General features: G+C 45.3%; 1 protein-coding gene and 1 non-coding gene across 2 annotated transcripts; both read right to left on the bottom strand.

Moving 5' to 3' along the window:
- Positions 1-540: 540 nt before the first annotated feature.
- LEMD1 (LEM domain containing 1) lies at positions 541-15,324 on the bottom strand. Its single transcript, XM_006024793.2, has 10 exons — positions 15,110-15,324; positions 13,422-13,507; positions 13,235-13,341; positions 9,698-9,868; positions 9,253-9,384; positions 7,213-7,286; positions 6,246-6,327; positions 5,451-5,551; positions 3,404-3,492; positions 541-1,635 (listed from the first exon to the last, which is right to left on the bottom strand). Exons 3-10 carry the CDS (start codon positions 13,284-13,286, stop codon positions 1,371-1,373), a joined length of 966 nt encoding a protein of 321 aa, XP_006024855.2. The 5' UTR covers positions 13,287-13,341; positions 13,422-13,507; positions 15,110-15,324; the 3' UTR covers positions 541-1,370.
- A 1,378-nt stretch (positions 15,325-16,702) lies between these two features.
- TRNAW-CCA lies at positions 16,703-16,774 on the bottom strand. The gene has a single exon. It is a non-coding gene; the product is annotated as a tRNA-Trp (tRNA).
- Positions 16,775-21,531: the final 4,757 nt, after the last annotated feature.

Below are 21,531 nucleotides of genomic sequence, written 5' to 3'. Positions count from 1 at the left end.
GTACTTGCACAGCGTGTTTTCCTTTAAACGAACAACAACAGTCTAAAAAAAAAAAAAAAAAAAGACCAAAAATGTACCCTCCAGCTAACATTGCATTTGCTAAATGGAGAGTTGGCTTGTTTCAAAGCAGGTCGCATTTGTGAACACACAACTCTTGCCCCAACCAAACGCTTGAACTGTTGCTTTTAATTTCATTGCTTCAGAAAACTATAGAAATAAAATTGTGTTTGTCATTTGTTATCTCATTTAGGAAAGAGATAACATCTTGATAGGAGGTAGTGGGTTATATCCCAGGTGTTAAGGGATCGTTGTAAAATGGTTTGCATCCATCCTAAAGATGAAATAAAACACCTTAAATTAAATAGAAAGACTGTTCAATAGTTTGTGCCTGGGGAGGCCAACTTGAGGTGGCAGGAAGCAGACTGGGGCTGGGACAGGTAGCAGAGAGGCAGGAAGCAGAAAGCAGAGCAGAAGACTGGGCAGGGAGCACAGGGGAGGGAACAGAAAGCAGAGCAGCAGATCAGGCAGGGGGAAGGGGATTAGACTGGGGCTCAGGGAGGGAGTGGGGCTAATATGTGGCCCACTGGCCAAAAAGGTTGTCCCCCCGACCACCACTGTTTTATGCTATTTAATGGCTACATTTGCAGCCATAAAACCCCTACTTAATAAGTTTTTGGTGTGTTTCTCAGGGTTAAGCCCTGAGTGCAGCAGTCTGTCTCTCTACTACAAAAGCCAAGTGTATTCTCAGCTGTATTACAAAAAACAGTCACCTTTAAATGAGGAAAGCACGCCATTGATGTTGAAGTACGCCGACACCCACAGCCCCCCTTCCCGCTACAAAAATTGGAGGGGTGGAAAAGAAGGTATCCTCTCAGTCAAGGCTGAGATACAGTGAGAACGATTCCCTGAAACTTTAAGACTTGCTTCTCACTTTGTGTGGTATCATGGGGGCTGTTACTTGGCTCACCATGTCCGGGTGCGATTTCTCTCCTGAGCCTAAAGCTAGTGCTTCTCCCATATGGGAACAGAATGGCTCCATAGGAGAAAAGGTTAACTTCTTACGGAGCCAATGATCAGCTAGACAAAAATGCAATCCCTTAAATACTTCTGAGTGGTGACACTGGCCAAAGACGTGTGCCAGTCCATGACTTCCACCAGCGCAGGCGAGACATGATAAAGCAGTCGCTGTAAGCTACTGTCTAACAAAACGCCAGACAAACAAAACTCAGTGACTATATATTTTCCCCTCACTTTGGTCTTTTAATTCGCTACCTGCAGAGCTTGCTCACAAGTTGTAGGGAAGAGAAAAGCACGCCTTCATCAGTGTGGAGTTGGGGCTAAATGCTCCTTAACGAGGACCCGTGGCACTGCTAGAGAAACCTTGCCATGATGAACTGGAGGAAGGGGTTGTTTGGGTTCGTTTCCATCGTAACGTACACAAAGAGCACAAAGATGAAGATGGTGAGTATGGCGATCCTCACTGGCATGGGTATGAGCCCCTGATGAGTATCCTCTCGGGCCACTTCTGCCCTGAACTTCTGCTTTTCCAGCTTCAGCTTTTCCTTCTCCACCCTGACCGTCTCTACAGTCTCCTTGGTTGAATGGCCACTCTCCTTGGCTGCTCTTTGCCTAGAACTGTGAAGAGGAAGATGAGGCATAAGACAGCTGGAAAAAAAAATCTGTACCCTTGTTGCTATTCAAACTTAGCAACAGAAATAGCACACAGGAGGGAAGAAAAAGGCTGGTTGGTGATCAAGAGAAACTTAAAGGCAGGCAAAGGACAGGTGATACAACAAGAACCTCTGAAATTACGGCAGCAAGCTTTTTTGTGAGCTGTCTGGATGGAGACACTGCTGTGGCTTGAATCTTAGGCTGACAGCCATTACGGTCGGGAGCGTGATGTGTTTTACAACAGTTTGTGCTTCATCGACACAACACTGGAAGGAATACATTCCTCAGGCAGGCTTTCGAGGATTATTTGCTGTTTTAGGACGGATGGGAAATTGGTATTAGGAAACAATGCATTCTGGCCGGTTGCCAACAGAAGCAAAATCTGCAGGTCAGGACTCGTGTTTAATGAGCTGCACTGGAAGATAAATGGGCCTCCTCCAGTCTTCCTGATGCACTACCATGAGGCACAGGTTCCTGCTATTCACTTTTCTCTCTGCACAGACCACGGAAGAATTAGGAAGTGGAGTTCTGCCGAGATGGAAAGGGAGTTGCTACCTGAACAAGAGAAATAACCAAAAAAAAAACCCCCCTCTATACTAGTTGCAGTGACTAAGTGGTGGATTTTTTTAAAAAAAAGACCACCCCCTGTACACAATCTGAATGCTGTCCCCTATTAAAAACTAATTTACATTGCTCATTTTGATTTTGACGCCAACTGGTGTCTAGTTTTCACTTCAAAGCACCCCAGGAACAGTCTTTTTGTGGAAGCCGGCATGCCTTCCAGAATAAATAGCAGGCTGCAAAAGGAAAAGACAGACACCGGCTTTTTTGGACATGAAGAAAGTTGTTTCAGTGCAGGGGGCATCGGTGTTCTCTGCGTGCCGAGTTTCAGCACAGCACGCGGTGGAAGCATCGAGCAGACTAGTTAACTCAGTAGCAGGAGAGAGTTACTCTACCGGCTGCTTTATTGCCAGGAGCACCAAGCACAATTGAAACCCATTTTGCAACAAGCTCTGTTAAACATAAAAAGACGGGACAGTAAGAGATGGTCCCTAGCCTTGAAGAGCTTACAGTCTAAATAAGCACTGAGGCGCAGAGAGGTCCAGGGCAGAGCTCAGAGCTGAGCCTAGGTCTCTCTGGCCCAACCCAGCGACTTAAATGCTCCTTCCTCTTGAGCCCTATATCAAAGGTTCAGGGCTGTCCCAGCTCCCTAGTGACTTCATGTCATTACTGTATTCAAGCGGTGCAATAGCTTTTGTAGAGCGAGTTAACATGGAAGAGCAACTGCATCACACAAGCCAGTTAAAAACAAATATGCAACTGGCTGTAGAGGTTACACTCCCTGCAGGTGCTGGTGCTCCCCCCAGCTCAAGATCTATATTCACTGGCACCACAGCACAAGAAACTTTAAATACACTAGTCTGCAACTTTCCCATTCTTCTAGCTGTGAAAAAAGCCACCATGAAAAGCTAAAGTACACTTCAGCAAGTGGCTCCATCTGTCATAAGTTCCCTGAATTTCTCCCTCTCACTACCAGTGCTGCTTAGCAAACTGGAGGGGTTGTCATCAAGCCAGCAGCCTCTGCAAGGGTGATTTCCTTCAGAGATTTCACAATCTCTGGAAGGCCAAGCTGAAGCTTTTTCAATCACCCACAAACAATGTGAGGGAAGATTAGCCATGGCTAGGTGCTGCATTTCTATTAACTTTGCATCAGGTTATTGAACAGCCTTACCTTATCCCAACAGGAGACTGAGAGGCTGGAAACCATGTTTCACCTTGGCCATCATCTTTGCCAACAGTGCCCCCAGGTGTGTCAGCTATCTGATGAGAGGAGAAAAAGGTTCTGGTGTGACATCTATTGCTCAACCCAGGATCTTTTAAATCCTAATCATTGAAGCTAATGAATCAACTGTGGATATCTTGGAGTACAAACATCCTAGCTATTTTTTTGACATGATGCTTCATGTTTGCAGGCTAAGCATTGTTTTAGCAGGAAACTACAACTGTGTGCAAAACACTGGCCTTGAACATTAGCTATACCCACAGAAGCTTAAAGGAGGACAGTACCATAAACTTAGGGATAACCACATGATTTTTTCTTGGTAAGTGATCCAGTGTATGGAAACTGCCTTTAAATTATCTTGTTCATAGAGAAACCATCCACTTTAGCAAACAGTAAAACCTCTGGTGAACGATTTATAACCATCTAGAGACTGAGCTAAATAAAGGTTAGTTGCCTGCAGTCTATTCTATTTAACAAACATTGATGTCTGTGGAGTACTAGGTAGTGTTCGATAAGTCATTGTGCTCTTGTCCAGCATTTTCTTACCCTGCTGGAAAAGCGGTTTTATTGTACAAGTCAGTCGCCACTCCATAGGCGAAGAGTTGATTTAATCCCACTATTTCAACAGACCTTATAACCAAGTACAATAAAATATTGCCCTTGTAACTGAAAATAAAAGGGTGCAGGAAAGATAGATGAAGAGCTGATGGCAGATTTAAAAAAAAAACAAAACAAAACAAAACTTTTTATGATATAATTATGTTCATTAGGACAAATATGAAAGTGAAGGGTTATTTTGAGTAAAATACTGCATTGAGACTACTTTATTAGGAACCAGCTCACGTGTGCAATGGCTGACTATTAATTCGCTAATAAGACATAAGTGGGCGCATCGACGTGTTCGGTAATGTGCCTTAGATACTGCGCGTTTAGTTTAGTGCTTCGTTAATGAAGTACTAACCGAATGCAAGTAACTAAAGTTACTCCACAGTAGGTTATTAATGCAGTGTGTGCCGTGACGCGCTACTGTGCAGTGTTATTAGGCTAATGCGCAGTAAGCATCTTGTGTAGATGCACCTGCTGTGTTTTAATTAGACAGTCAAGTGTTATTTGGTGAGAAGTTGTTTTTACTGATTGGAGCTAATAAAAAGGTCTGTTCTAGACTCAAAACACATAAAATGAGATGGTCATCAAGAACAGCTGTATGAGGGTGGCAGTGAAATACATCCAACAAGGTTAGAGAGTCCCACTGTGCTGATACAAGTCTTGTTCCAAAGAAATTCAGTCCAACTCCCCACCCGACAAAGATTTAGGCATGTCCTTAAAGTCATATATTTTGACCAACATGTGCAGGGTTGACACCTGCAAAATGCTGAACTGAAATCCAGCATAAGTTTATTAAATGTAAAAATCATTAGCAGAAAACCATGATGGAAATGTCACAGTATGAACATCTCCCACTTCAAGATCGTTCGGCTGATTTATAAGTGCAAAAGCAAAGTTATTCTGAGACTGTATCCGTTTCAATCAGAAGTTTCCTTATATAGTTCTTTGACATGGAGGCATGCAGCTGTTTCCTTGTTATAAAAGACCACCTTTGAGCCAATGTATTTGCATGCCTGCCCTGCAAATGCAGTCTTATGTAGAGATGCCCAGGATCTCTCTAAATGAAGCAGTCTCATCTTGATAGCACGGGACTCTACCACAGGCTAATTTACCATGTGAAGAGGCCAGGTAAATTAGCCTGCAGAGTCCGTACTATTGCTTCTAGTAAGAGGAGAGACTTCTTGATGTGTGGCTTAATATAAGATCAAGGAAAGGAGTTCTGCGGTCCATGGATGGCATCTGAAACAAGTGTAGATCAATAAAGCTGTTTGCTCCGTTTTGTTTTGCTACCACAGGGTGCAGGATGTTGTTTTAGGGATATAGGGCTTTGGAAGTTTTTACGGGGGAAAAGAAAAGTCAATTTGCTGTAAGTTCATTAGCACCAAAGTACCGTTTTCCTGCGTGTGGGCTGAGGACTGCTGCCACCTGACTGCTTTTGTCCATGCATCAGATGCGCTGCCAGCTTATCCTCTGGCAATATTTGTTCCAGCTGTTAACATCCAAGACAGACATGCATTACTTCAGGGGGGGAAAAAGCATAAACAACCTATCCACATTCAAAGCCTCTCATGGTAAAAATTCCTGTATCAAAGTCCAGAATATTACAACAAGCCTCATTTAGGAAATAGCTACTTGAGACTGGTCTAGCTGTGACGAGAAGTGCATACCTTCATTTACAGTGCAACTTTCATTTTAAAAGAAGTGTAACCAGAGCCTGAACTGATTTGTGCCTTATGCATGATATTTATAAACTTCAAGCTAATTTCTGCTTTCTAAAGCAACAGTCTAATACAGCTTGCTTAATTTTTTTTAAAACACCAATACCGTTTCCTATACTAAGAGCTCTATGGAGATTATAGCAGGTGGAACAGCTTCATTGAGATGAGTCAGTTATTTCACAAGGGAATTTTTCTTATGAATATATCTGGTACACACTTCACGCTGCAAGGTTCTCCTGTATGCACATAATGCAAATCAACCAAAGCCAAGGTGCGCCCCCATCAGACGGCAGAGATTTTCAGTTATAACTACTGCTGAAAAGTTAGCAGGAGCTAACTCTATTCCTGCTCTTGAGCACGCCTAAGGAATTCCTGAATTCATGCATAACTTTAAACTTTGTGAATTGGGAAGTGCAGCAACAGCACTAGATAGTAAAAGATGGTAGGAGCCAAGCCAGTACTTTCCTCTGCTACTATCTTGGCAAGACTGTAATCTGTATCAGGAGACAGGAGTTTCTTGTGACGTTCTGAAACTTCTGCGTGTGGAGCCTGTGGACAAAGGAGAAATCACAAGGGATGCCAAAAAACCACTGGTGATGTTCGTTATTCGGGACCTTCACTGTGACCTGTATTTTTCCAATGGCATAGGCTGAAAGCATTGGTTTTGTATAGTTCTGACATTGCACAGAGCAGTATTTATTACTTCTGAAGCGGTTTTCAAACGTGGCTGGACAGTGCCCGATGTGTGTGGCAATGGGAGGGAGGATGGCCTAGTAGTCAAAGCAGGAGGCTTGCATTCCAGAGACCCTAGTCCAATTCCCCGTGCATTGTGACCCTGAACACGTCGCATCAGTATCTCACAGGTATGTAGGTGCCTTACTCAGGACCCCTTTGTTAAATGGGGAGGACAGCATTTCCCTCCTGCATTGGGGTCTTGCGAGACTAAATCCATTGAACTGTAATATGTATAGCTGTCACAATAGCAGAGGGGCCCATAACTACAGACAGATGGACAGTCACTGGTTGTCTAAGTTTATAGGAACTGGTTTTCCCACCTCTGATAAGGGTCATCCTATCCGAGTCCCTTTAGAATATAAGCTGAAGTATCATGCTGCAAAACTCTAGTGATCGAGTCAGTATTTCATGGTTAATTCTAAATACACTGCTAAGTCTGTATTAATAGTTACTTAGGTGCTTTGTAAATCAGAAAGTATCTTGGTACATCTTAAACACCTGAGCTGATCGTTTTACAGTGGATTTCCGTGGGCTGCTCTATATAAATTGGGCCATAGAAGCATACTATAATTAACTGATAGGTTGTAACTGCTGCATTTGTCATGAGACTAATACAACGTACATCAGTTTATATTAACTGCAATTTCCTGCATTTAGCTATAGATACATAAAATATTCATGCATTAGTAGGTTACTTACTTTATCATAGCCAGAGGCACAGGCTGCTGTCACTTTGAAGTCTTTTGTTTCAAGGACTACTTCAGTAGTCGTCTCTGAATGAGAAGAAGGAAAGCTCATAAGTGAACACCTTACAGATGTGCATGAAGTGTGCCGGATACTTTAAAATAAGAGGTGTGGGACAGAACAACTTTCGAAGCTGCTTAAATCAGCTCTCTGGATTTATGGAATAAATACATACACACACACACACACACACTTAATTAAACTTCCTGTGCTGTCAATTATAAACATAATTTCCATGTATGTTAAAACACTTTGCCACCCCACTCAACAGATACCATGTTCAATCGGACACCTAGATAGATATCATGGCGAGGGGCATTTTAGAAACAATGAGATGATAAAGTGCAAGCTAAGCAAGTGGGAAGAGGCTACATGCCCATATTTGCAGCACATAACTAACCCCAAATTAGATTGATGACTTTAGGGTTCAAGAAAAAAGGGGTGGCAGGAACCAATGTGGAATTCGAGTGAACAATTACTTATCTATTCCAGCGTGCGATGCAGTAGGAACTGGTGAAAAAACCGCTTCCTTTAAATGATGTTTAATCAATACAGAAAGAAGCCTTGTTTGAAGCAGTTCTGCTTTTGTTATGACAGCTGCCACACTGTCACGTTAGTCCAATGCACAGCTGTTGGTTTCGTGTTTTTTTCAAAACATGCCTAAGCTGCTCAGGATTTTGGAACTCCTTCCTTTTCGCAACAGCGGCGGAGTTCACCCCACCGAGCTAATCACTTAAACAAAGCTAGCTATTCACTGCAATCTCTAAAACACTGGGAGGGTTGGCTTTAGTCTTCATAGGAACTTCAAACGGAGATTTAAAGGAGATCAAAAGGCTGGTTTTCAGTTCTAACTCACTCCCCCAAAAGGATCTCCAGGACTGAGCTACTGGGTGTTACACAAGAGCCAAGAGAAAAGATCCTGTATTCATTCCTCCTCTGAAGTCTGAAGAGAGCTCAAATGCCTGGATATTCATGTCGGATTTTTTCAGGCCAGATCAGGACAAGGATCCATCTACTTTAACAGCTTCTCAGACTTCAGTCACTGGAATTATTCTGATGATGCTATCCAACATGTAATTCAAGCTAACTTTTTCCATGTTAAAGCCAATGTTGCTGTAGCCCCTGACTAAGCTGGTACTGATTTTTCATAACTAAATCAAATATTAGCAATAGGTGAAAGGAGATGGCAATGAAGGTGTAACAGAGGTTAAAGAGGCAAATTTTAAGAAACTCTGCAGCAGGCCATTATGGGACAGTATGCCCACAGAGAAGATAACTCAGGGGTGGGCCGAATGCGGCCCGCCAGGCTGTTCTATCCGGCCCGCGGGGCCCCTAAAAATTTAGAAAACTAATAGTTATCTGCCCCTGGCTGCCTGTCATGCGGCCCTCGATGGCTTGCCAAAACTCAGTAAGCAGCCCTCCGCCCAAAATAATTGCCCGCCCCTGATAACTCCCCTTTCAGGACACAAAATCAATGGGAATTAGGAAGCAAACACATCTCCAAACACTCTTACTTAATATAAAGGCAGATTTGCTTCCCCTACAAGGCCTGATTGTCACTATTGCTAAGCTGGTGTAAGTGTGATTTGTTCCCAGTTTAAGGTTTCTTTGCACGGTCAGAAATGGATGGTTTGCATGGGAAGGTTTGGACAGGGCTGATCCTGCCTCAGGCAGGGGGTTGGTCGAGATGACCTCTGGAGGTCCCTTCCAGCCCCACTTCGCTCTGACTCCGAGTTAGGACACTTCCCAGCAGGTGAGGATTTTTTCCTCTTTATGGCATAAAAGGGGCCTTAGTGATGACAAAATCAAATTCCCCAAAAAAGGGGGGAAGGGTGGAGCTGTGTTGTGGCACCAATTATTCATGTGGTTTGTAAAATAGGTATTTAAATACCTGTATAAAAACCTGTTTGTCCAACATTTTGAAAATACCACGTGCTCAAGTTTGAAAAACCCGCATTATTTTATTGTCTGCACCCACAAAGCTCACTATCGTACCTTTTGTTTTCTCCTCCTTCATTTCTGAATACCGGTCAAGGTCTTCCGTTTCATTTGTCTGACCACGTGGTGTTTGTGGGCTCGAATTCATCAACTCTAATAGCTTGCTCTCATAAAGAGTCCGCGTAGAAGCTAAAACAAACAGTTCAGAGCACAAGTGGCTTTTAGTTTGCTGCGTGATTAGCATTTTAATAATAGAAAATGACTGAAATTTAGGATTGTGCTCAGCACCTAGCGGCCCGCACGGAGTGGCGCTGAAATGTATGGAAGTCTAGCCATTCCGTGTAAATGTTTAAAAAGATGCCGAGCTCTTTTGAAAGCCTGGCTCTTTGCTTTCTTGCATTGGGTCAACAAGACCCCATTACTATTTTTTTTTTTTTTTTTTTTTAATTGCTTGCAAATGTAACCTGCCCTTAACTCTCCCCATTAGTGACATGATGCGTACGTAGTACTGGTCCAGGTTCGACTCCGTAGAGGAGGAGCTGTTTCTGCAATTCGCTGTCACTCAGTAGTTTAATCTGGAATCCATCTGTGTTTTCTTGGCTCCTGTTTTCGTGATGTTCTTCTATCAGCACACCGACAGTAACCTGGGCCATGTTGTCCAACAGCAGAACCTCTGAAACGAGACATGAGAAAGGCACTTTGAAGAATTTATCCTGTTGCTTCACAAATCCTGTTTTTACCAACAACCTGTCTTTGCAAAAGGTACGTTGCCACTTCTGGATTCCTGCCTCTGTTGGAATGGCTTCCAAATGCCCAGCAGCTCCATCACAGAAGACTTCTGAGGGTTTGCACATTTAAAGCCTTTATACAAACCTAGGTAGCAAATGACAAGTAACGTAGCATTTGCCTGTCAAATGGAATTAAGTGGATCCAAGAGATGGCCTACTCAAATTTCAGAGGAGGCTTCCAGAAGGGAAATAGAAAAGCAATCAATATATGCAAACGTACAATTCATAAATAATATCCTGGAATCATAAGTGTACTAGTCTGCTTTAGCACTTTTATTTGAGGTATAAGATAGGCCAATAATTCATACTAAGTGCCCAGGCTTATATGCAACGTGCTTAGAAAAGTACTTGAAGTATCTCTTTATAATTCAGATCTCCATTGTTTGCCATACTCCTTAGGAAACTGGAAATCATTCCTCCCCTTCCTTCCCACATCCACTCTGTCTTGCCTTCTTTGTGTCAAGACAGCTCCAGAAACACATTTCTGTTCGCTTGCTTTCCCTTTTCTATATGCCTCTGCAGCAGCCCGAAAGAAATCGTATCATTCACCCTATGTTCTCAGTGATGGAGTGATGCCCCTTTTAAACCTGCAAGTCTGTACGAGTTGTATATATGTAGATTTAATACTGCCAGTAATATTTCTAGAGCTAAGAACTAGATTGCCTATATCTACTTGACAGACTACAAAAGAGAAAAGCCTGCAAGATCTGTGAATCAAAGATCAGCTTTGTTTGGGCTGTATCACTAGGACATTTTATTTTCAAGTACCCAAGCAACGTTCCCACAGCACATTTCCATATATATTACACAGACTAAACGAATCATTTCTAGCACAAAATACTGTGCATGACTGCATGCAACAGCTGTTCTTTCATGCCTTGGTCTCCTGTGACCTGGTTTTGATTATAACATGCACCACTCTGATTGGAATCGAGTCTCTAGAGATCCACGGCTATCTTACAGGAGCACAAGACTTGCCTAAAGCTACACCTCTGTTACTCCATTCCTTCCCACTTAATAGGAAGAAAAGGTCTAACCTCTGCTGTTTACACCATTTAAAATTGGGTTTAAGGACCACACTCTCCCAGTTCTGCAATGCTAAACCGGTTGGGATAAAAGAGAATGATATGCACCGCCTCTGTGTGTCCACGTTTCCATCTGTATAATGGGGATAACATTTACCTACCTCAGAGTGATGATGAGACACTTGTATTATTAATGTTCACAAATCCCTTGGAAGATAGCCAACTGGCAGATGCAACAGTTTTAGATGTGCGGTACTTACTAGACTTTTTCCAAATACTTATTTCAACTTCTCAACATCTACCCGTGAATGTCAGACTGAACTCTCATGACCAGCACAGGAAACACTGGCAGACAACAGCACATCATCGTGGCAGAGACTAGACCTCCACGGTGCCCTCTAATAAACCCTTCTTATTTATTGTCTTCCAGCTACTGTATCTACCATTCACATATCAAAAAATATCTATCAAAAACTAGACATTTGGCAATTGTACCAGAGCTTTTACCGTCACTCCTGACTCGTCTATGCACAGGCTGCACTAGGTTTAGCTAGCTGTGTTTAAACAACACAAATCTTATTGTGGGTCGACTCCGACATAGGTTTAAAACTGCCAGAAAAGCAGAAGCTACCCCAGGCTAACATCACACATGCTTAAACTTACATAAGCTTTATATTCAAGCCAACCCTCAACAACACTGAAGAACTTCTGCTCGGTCCCAATTTCTGGATCTAGGCAGGGATTTTCAAAGCAATAGCAAGAAATTAGGAGAATTAGGTTGATTTTCAGCAGGGGCTGGTCACGTTTCCCCTGGAAAATCCTACAGACTTAAACAAACCTCTTCAAGATGATGTATTTATATGATTCGATTTAGGAAGGCCTTTAATAAAATGGCCAGAACAAAGACCTGAATGGACATGAAGACCGTTTGTGTTTGTTTACATGGCATTAAGCCAACCAACGATAGTTTTGTTTCATTTAACCAATAATCTCTTTTTAATACCTGTTGGCTGAAGCCCACAATATAAAACTCCTGTCTTTATCTTCCTGTACAGAAAAAGAGGAATTGGGGGGAGAAAACCAAACACCCCATGAAGCCACACACACACACACACTACAATTTTCTACATGAATACATTTGATGTTCCAAGGATTAAGTCTAGGTATTTTGTATCAGTCCTGCCTCAACAAACATAACTGTGCTTTATCAAGTGTTATTACTTCTTTTTTTCCCCCCAAACAAGAACTGCTAATCCCTGAAAAGGCCCCCTTCAGTTTGCATCTAGTTTGCTAAAGATATCAGGCTCCAGTGCTGCAGCCTGGTGATAAAGAACCGTACCAGCGTTAGACGCAGCCTTAGAAAACGTTCATACTAGGAAAACCAGACAAATCCACTTACTCCCTCACATCATCAGGTGGGATTCTGACTCTGCTAATTAAAGCAGCCAGAGATGGTAAAAAAAGGCTTCCTCCCCCTAAAAGCCCACTTGCCCTACTCCCAGGGGCTAGAATGCAGTGCTAGTGACTCATCTGTGACATCATTCATTTCCACGGCAACAGCCTGATGTCAAACCAGATTGTGACGTCACTCCTTGTTTGTCAGATGGAGGAATTTTACGTGGAAGGAGAAAACCCTTCTACAAGAGCAGCGAGGCCCGAAGAAAATTGCAAGAGCTTACAGGGGTTAGAAACCCGACTTGTATCTCAGCAAAGTGTAAGCAAATGCCTCTGGTGAAATCTAACCCACCGCAGATATTGTTGGAAGCAAAACCTGGACGGGAAATCAGCTGTTTGGCAAAAAACTAAAATAAAATCATGGGTTACAGCAAGCAGAAAGAGCTGCAGGAGTAGGAATGATCTGGGGACCAAAGAGGCATCATGTAATGAAAAAGAGAAGAGGTAATCAGTGTATGTGGCTCTGCAGAGAACATGACTCGAATACTGGATTCAGCTCTCAGCACCAAAAATACTAGCTGGGACTATTTACCTGGCTGGAAAGGGGCATTGTATAATAATGAATGAGGCAAAAGAAAACTCTGAAGAGTAACAACAATGATTTAAAGCCTACTGGGATTTTATTTTTTGCAAGTAAGAATAAGAGAACTAAGCGTGTATAGCTGAACTAGGCTTATTGTCAATTAAATAAACTTCCTATAGAGGAGATGGATTATGCTACAGAATAGTCTTCCCAGAGAAACGAAAAAGCACTTAAAAAAGGAAAATTACCGGAGAATATACCGAAGGGAAGACGCTGCATTGCGATGCTCCTGAAACTCATTGGCTGATGGGTGCCGGGGGGACAAAACGATCACCACGCTGCGTGTACCTGTTCCCTTCAAAACATTAAAGGCAGACATCAGTTATGTAGGCACACATTGTAACGCCTTGATATTCCCTCGCCTGTTGTACTAACCGGGATCATTGAGATGACGGATATGAAGCAGATTGCAATACCTCCGATGCTTTATCCTCCATCACAAGACACGCACAGCACCGGGCCTTAAAACAAATGCACCACAAGACACCTGATGGGTTACAGGGAAATGCAGCTAGATCGTCCAAATCCTTCCACTTTCTTTGTATTAAATTACCCAGTTTCCTCAAAGTTATCCCTTTCCACAATGAATGAAGCAAAATAGTGTTCCTTTAGAAGCATCACTTGTTTCAAAGGTAAGGTTTGGTTACAAGGAAATAAGAGCTGGGTGCTTTCACCTATGTATTTAGCACTTATTAACCTCCCCATGAAAGCCACATTCTAGGGAAATGCAAGTGAAATGCAACCCAAGGCAGGTCAGGGGCAGCGTTCACTTTATCTGCAGACCTTGCTTCACACAAAGCTAGCCACACTGAATGAACAATATTTCAGTCGCTACCTGGCAATGCTTATTTCCAGAAGGAGTTTAGCAGCGAGAACCACCTTTTTTTAGACGCGAGGAAAATGCCGGCTCTTAGTATTCACTTGTTTTCTCACTGCAGAAAAATAACGGAGCAATTTGTCCGCTGCGGAGATCTCAGAAAGATCAAGGCAGGGCAGAATATATTTAACAGGATGACTTCCTATTTGCCATCTCTGGGTTTATCTTGTGAATCACGTTTGCACGTTTAACAGTGCGGTGGCACCCCAAAAGGATCTCAAGGCACCCCAGAGAGGAGCCTGGCTGAGAATCACAGACGATTGCAAGGCCTGACCATGCTGATTTGTGTGCACGAACATACAACTCGTTCAAAAAGACATCATTCACCTAGTTCAAAGCTTGCACAATTACAACTAAACCCCAACCCCAATAGGTATATTTGCGTTATTTATCAGCCTCGGTATGGCAAGGATATATAATGCACTGAGCCCCACTAAGACCAGGTTTAGACTTCATTACCAATCTTGCGGTCATCTGAATGAATTTAATGCAGCACCTCTCATTCAAATGAATCTTATTTGCCACGGACAAATGCTTTCAGCGATAAGATTGCTTTTGTCCAATCCATTTTTTCTTACTTAAAGTCACATCAGGAAGGCACTGTACTGGAAAAAATGGAAAACAACTTCTGCTCGCTGTAGCTGGGAACTATTTTTTAAAATAAAGCCTAGATTCCCGTGGAAGCAGATTGACGCTCAAAGCAGTTGTAATTGCATTCTTTTGAAGGAGTGAGATCTGGTGAAAAATCTAGCTACTTAAGGGATAGAAAAGGCATTTCAAAGAACAACACAGCAGTGGAGAGGAAGGTTGAAGGGAACTCAGGTGTGCAAAATAAAACAACTTGAAGTGCAGGTTAAAAAGGGTACCATTAATGAGGGCTCGGAAGCTCCTTCCATTAGGAAAGAGACGGCTCTTCTATAAATTTTGCGGCTGCTTCCCAACCTAAAATCATTTAAAATGATCAAGAGCACATGTCAGTTTTCAAGATAGGACTGCTGCCACGGCAAGGTCACGAGCAAATTACAGGGGTGCGTTATTAGTTATAATTAATCCCAGGCAGTGGGCTAGCAACGCTGCTAGCTCCAGACAACCGCTACCATCCTTTCCGCAAAGCTCTGCTATTTTTTACTTTGTATCTAGGTTTAATAATGCCACGTTAAAGGCCCGCCTAGCTGCAATCACTTACTGGACACGTTGCCCTGCTCAGGACACGTTGCTAAAATTTTGGGCTTGGCTTCGAACAGCCCCGAGGGCTCCTGGGACGCGGAGGCTGTTCCCAAACCTGTTGAAGTCCGTGAAAAAGGTTCCAGCCGACTTCAATCAAGGCTGGATCCGATCTGGAGAGGGGCAGGGAACTGGCTGGTCCCACACACATGATAGCTGCAGCTGCCCGGCACCTGGGCATCAAGAGCCTGGGAGGACCACATGAGATTTTCAACGTTGTCAAAAGCAGTTAGAGGCACTATCAGTTTGACTAGCCGAATACGTTATCGCATCCTACCATTGCAAACACCTCCCCCCCGCCCCAAAACCGCCGTCAACTAGAAGATAAGAGACAAATATTCCTCTCTCCTTTGAGTTTATTTATTTCATGCATTTAAACCCACCACGGCTAGTCACCTGATTTCCCAGATAGTCCATTTCCTCCCTTATCTGCCAGAGATTTTCCCGCGGCCGAGACATGGACGGCCTTTTAAAAGTAGGGCAATGTGATCGTAAAGCAGTGCCGCGCTGGCAGGGGCAGCATCTAGACACGACCTCCGTTTTTAACTGGGGTGATGGCACGTTGATGACACGTGTGTATGTCCAAAGCTTTGTATGTATGTGCATGTATGTGTGTGTGCGTGTGTTTTTCCAAAGCCTTATATGCATGTGCATGTACCTATGTGTATGTATTTCCAAAGCTTTGCATATACATGTATGTACATATGGTGGTGTGTATTTCCAAAGGTTTACGTGCATTTGAGTGTATGTCCAAAACTTTGTATGTGCATGTATGTGTGCATATGTATTTCCAAAGCTTTGCATGTGTATGTACACATAAACACACACACGTGTGTGTGTATTTCCAAAGCTTTGTGTGTGTGTATGTACAACATATATGTATTTCCAAAGCTTTGCACGTGTGTATGTACATATATCTGTGTATTTCCAAAGCTTCATGTATATGTATGTCTTTCTAAAGCTTTGCATGCATGTGCATGTACACATATTTCTTTGCACGTACATGTACATATGTATTTCCAAAGCTTTGCATGCATGCATACATACATAGATGTGTATTTCCAAAGCACATGTGCACGTGTGTGTATATGTGTGTGTGCGCACATTTCCATAGCGTTGCGTGTCCGTCTGTGTACATCTATACATACGTGTACATTTCCCAAGCTGTACGTGTAGGTATGTGTGCATCTTTCCAAAGCTTTGCATGCATGTGTACGTACACGCGCGTGTGAATTTCCAAAGCTTCATACACGTGTGCGTGCACAAATGTTCGTCTTTCCAAAGTTTTACATGCACATGAATGTAACGTGTATTTCCAAAGCTGTGTCTGTACAGTTTGCAATCACCGGCACGTGCGCGTGCATTTCCGGAGCTCCGCAGGCGTGTAGTGCTTTATCGGCGTGCACCCGCATGGGGCGCCCCTCCCACGCCCGCAGCAGCGACTCCGGCTCCCCGGACACAAACTTTACGGCGGGACATCCCCTCCCCCCTGGCAGAACCGGAAGGAAACAGGTGGACCCCCCCCAAAAGCAGCGCCCCCGCCAGAGGGAAACAGTGACCCCGACGTGATTCGAACACGCAGCCTTCTGATCTGGAGTCAGACGCGCTACCGTTGCGCCACGAGGTCTGCGAAGCGTCAGCTCGAGCCCGCGGCAAGAGGCTGCGTCAAAGGCCTCGCTTTGCGCCTGCGCACTGCGCTCCTATCGTGCCACAGGGAGACAGCAACACCCCTCCCTCCCCCTCGCCTTGGGGGCTTTCAAACCGCCCGCCGCTGGCAGCCAATCACAGCCCGGCTCTGCCCCTTGTGGGCGGTACCAACTTGGCCTATAGTTATCACAAAGTGGGGGACTGTACCACTCACCATGTCGAAGCGGGGGGGGTGCAGCTTTGCAGCATTTGCAGCCCTCCTGGGGTTGCAGCTGCCTCGGCTGCACTGAGCTGTGCCAGTCTCAGCTGTGTGCCCCCAGGGTGCTCTTCTCCAGCCTTAGCTCTCAGCACAATGATGATTCTTTTTGTTTTTACTCCATGCAAGATTTCCAGCTGCAGGGCGCTGTCTTTATGAGCAGTGCATGAGTGAGAATGCTTGGGCGCCCCACCGAAATCACAAGACCCCCCCCCCATTGACAGCACATTTGAGGCCAGGTCTTAGCCATCATGTTCCTGGAGGGGGCGTTAAAGCAGTGATGCCCGTTTCCCCCCGCCCCCTGGGGCAAAATCCTCCCTCTTGCACCGTTTGGCCAACATGTCAATCTGCCGCAGCAATTTAGGGAGCCCAGCTGGAGACGGCGAGGTCTGTCCACCCCCTGGTCATCAGGGGTCCGGACTGTGGGCACACCTACGCACGTTCATTCATGTACACTAATTATGGGGATTAAGTTTCATACCTCTAATAACTGAACGTGCAGTAACGAGCCTTGCACAGCAGCACCAGTGCATGCTTTTTTGGCGATGTACACTTAGCACGGTTAGTCACCGCTACGCTACTGCGCTGTGTGGTTGGGCTAATGCGCAGTCAGCGTCTCGTGTAGATGCACCTTGGACGCTCAGCACCCTGCCTCCTCCTCCTCACGTGGGGGATAGTATGCTTGCACGCTCAAGCTCGTGCTCTGCAAGTGTTGCTTTGCACCCCTGATCGGGCTGCAACGAGCGGCCCTGGGACGCACGTCGCTGCTTGCGGGATTCGACTTGAAGTGTCACGGCAAGGAGATGATGCATCAAGCCGGACAGTTTTTACGGCTGATGCAACTCAGGTGCTTTCCGTGGGATTAGTCCAGGCTAGGGGTGCTCAGCTGTGTCCTGAGCCGTGGGGCTCCCGAATCTCTGCACCCACGGGGAGCCCCCAATCCCAGCCCGTGGAGGTGGCACGGACCCCAGGGTGCAATCCCAGCGTGGGAAGCTGGGAGGAGGTGGTGCTGGGCCCCGGGACCCGATCCCAGCAGGAGGGGAGCAAGCCCAGTTGCACAGGGGTAGGAGTGGGTAGGGCCGGCCCCGCACCACTCATCCGTCCCACAGGGACAAAAGGTTGAGCGGACACCTTGAGATCAGCGTCAGACTCGGCCCCTTTGCCTGTTCATCTGCTTTCCCCTTTATAATGCCCATCTCTCTCTCCTTGCTACAGCTGAATGGTGCCATTTGCCCACGGCCCTTGTTCCCGTGGTCTCCGCTCAACATTTCTGCACGCAACGTGCTCTCCTTGCCCCTCCAGTCCTATCTGTGAAGCCCAGTCCAACTCCGAGCCTGCCGTCTAGCGCAGGTGTCGCTGGCTGGTCCGTCTGGATGCTGCGGGGCGTGGGGTAGGCCCTGCCATTGCAGCGCCTGGTTGAAAGGGCGGGTACAAAGGACCGGGATGGCAAAAATCCCGAATCCTGCCCAAAACAAAGCGGCGGGAGACCCTGTAGGTGGCGCTTTCTCACCCTGTCTCGGCTCCTCGCCAGCCCGGGAAGAACCAGGTGCGGAGGAAAGGGCGACAGGGAAAACAGCAGAACATGCCATTCGCATATTTGCATCAAAACTGTCAAAATAGTTCTTTTTCGGCAGGGCGCAGCCTGCTGCCAGTTTAAACAACGCAGCATGCTGCGTTGCTCCTGAAGCAGTGGCATCCGTGGAAATGAAAGCGTGCAAGCCCCTATGTCCAGGATGGGTCGGAGTCGATTCCCCAAATGCAGCCCTGCAGCTCTGGGATGTCGGGGACAAAAAGGACCTATTGCAATGTGGGCACGGGGACTTCCCAAGCCGTGTCCAAGCATCCTGCCTCCCTTCCATATGCGGAGTGAGCTCTCCGTGTGCCGAGAAGGTAGAAATCTTCCCCCGATTATAACATTTCCATGGCATGGGTGTCAAATTCCTGCAATTCCATGCATCTTAGATGGCCCTATCAACCACGCTATCCCAGCACCTCCTAGCCCTAATGCATTTATTCACATAACACTCCTCGGGGGTTCAAAACCCTGAAGCGGCTTGGCGCTCGTGGAAGAAATTTGGGCTGGAGACTGGAACTGACCCCAGGTTTCCCCACCCGCGACCACTTCACTACAAGCATCCTTTGGACTGGGCAAATGTGGCCTTACGGCTAACCTAACCTACTCCCTAGCTCTGTAGCAACCTATTCTTTCCCTCTCATTTCAGATGTCTGTTATGAAGCACATCTCATTCCCTCCGCTGTTGCTTCCTGTATTAACTGTCTCTTCCTGTACGTGTCTGCAGAATATGTGACCTTTCCAGCTTCCAAGCCTGGTTTTCCCTGCCAGTCCTTCCACTGACCAGTAAGATTTGGATCCGGTGGTTGGTGCTCTGGGCAGTAGATCCTTCACTAACGAATCACCTCCGAAGGCAATCCCCTCTGGCTGATCCCTGGACCATTTTACAGCATTCACTAGGTTCCCAATACAATTAACTTGGCTATTAAAGAGCCACCCCCAGTGAGTAATGTTTGCCAGATGCTTGCATGCAAGGGCAGTCCTTCTTGAGACAAGTGCTAGCTGGCATGATCCTTGTTTGTGTTGGTGCTCGTCCTGTTCTTATATTTTTATCCCTTCTTATATTTTTTTAAGCAGCTACTGAAATGCTAGCTGGGAACATGAGAACATAGGGCTGTGTACTGCTCATTCAACCCCACAGGAGGCCCTTAGCAAAACATTACATGTTTACCCTTCTTAGGATTAGTTTTCCAGCATCCAGAGGACAGACCCTCTGTTAGCCTTTGTGGGGGTTGTGTGTATCAATGCAAAATGGATGGAAGAAAAAAAAGGCAGCCAGGCTGCGATGCCCCACTCAGAAAAGGCCTGGTCCAAAGCCTCCTGGAATTCAGTGGACTGGTGGTGACAATTTACACCCGCTTTGCAAGGATTGCATGGTCAAAGTGCCCTCCACAGTTGTGCACAGTGCGAGAGGGGCTGTGGGGCAATATCCTCGTTGCTGCTTTAGAATAGCTTGCTATTCATTTGAGCGACACCCTACTTTGTTTGCATGTGATGGGATATAGTAAGGAGCGATTGATGGATCAGTCTTTACTGGAACTACCATTGCCATATTTGATCCCCCTTGTTAAATGATCCCCTTTCCACCTTGCTTTCTACGGCCTCTTTCCCACCGATGTGCCACTGCCCCTCTGTGCCCCTCTCATGCCCTTGTGCTTGCAGTAACCCCTCGGCTCAGTGAGAAGACCACCGATAGCTCTCTTCGTTGATCACAGCAATAGATAAAGCAGCAGAAAATGTAATTCACCCACTGCAAAGGGATATAATAAAATCTGTTTATTATAGCAATTAGCATACCTGCTTTCCTAAGCATGCTTTTACAATTAGAACAAGAAAAGTGCTTACTCTGGGTGCATAGATTCAAGAGATGTACAAATGAACTGAAACAAAGCCAGTTAGCTGCTTCCAAAAGAGGGACCAGGCAGTAAAGAATATTAATCAGCAGGAGACAGATCAATAGGCAAGTATTTCAGTGCAAGATACAGTCATGATATGCATCTATAATTTATAATACAATCTTGTAAACTAGATATGTTACAGCAGAAGTTGTCGGGTTCGGTGTATTTACAGCCCTGGTGCACCTGTGCCGGGTTACAAGAAAATGACCTCGGACACCATCACTTGTGAAAGTTTTACTGCTCTGGCTGCAAAGCCGTCTCCCCAGCTCAGCTCACCAGGCTGAGCTGTGTGAGCTAGGTCCTCAACTGGTATAACTCAATTATGCCCCCATGGACCCAGTGCTGCACCGGGCCCTCAGTACTTCCTGATGGGTGCAGAGGGTGTCTCAGCTCCTACTGAAGACAGTAGGAGAAAGGAGGGGATCTGCCTCTCACAGAAGGCATCCAACCTTTTACAGAAGCAAGCAGCCCATAACAAATGGCCTGCATGGCACTGATGCCCTACCAGTGTTTTCTTCCCAAAAGGCTTGTTCAATTCGGAGGGTTAGAAATCTGTATAACTGTTTCCTCAAAAGATGTATATAGTCTTTTTAAACAAGTCACACTAAGGATGTGGGGGAAAATATTCCCAAGGCCTCAGTCGTGCAGCGTGATGGGCATGGGTGCCAGCATGTCCCATTGCAAATGCATGGATGCACCCATCTGCCCACGGCTGCAGGACAGGGCCGTGGACACGTTACCAGTTTTTAAAACCCCCTCAAAGAAAAAGACCCGTTATCACAGCTTCAGTTACTTCCACATTTATGTGGAACTCAGCTGCAGAATGACGAAGCTGTTGCTCATTATAATGCAATCTGGTAATTGTACCAAGTTGTTTCTCTGTCCTGCTTAAAAAGCCTTTGGCTGCAAATAGTATTGATATTCCAGGAAACACAGTCATTGTTGTGGGGGTTTTTCTGAATATCATTATGTTCTCACTGGTGTTGATCTAACTTCAAAACACCAGCAAA

This window comes from Alligator sinensis, unplaced genomic scaffold, assembly GCF_000455745.1.
Source record: "Alligator sinensis unplaced genomic scaffold, ASM45574v1 scaffold1322_1, whole genome shotgun sequence".
NCBI lineage: Eukaryota > Metazoa > Chordata > Crocodylia > Alligatoridae > Alligator > Alligator sinensis.
Note: the sequence above shows the minus strand (reverse complement) of the source record. Positions and strands in the feature narration are given on the sequence as shown.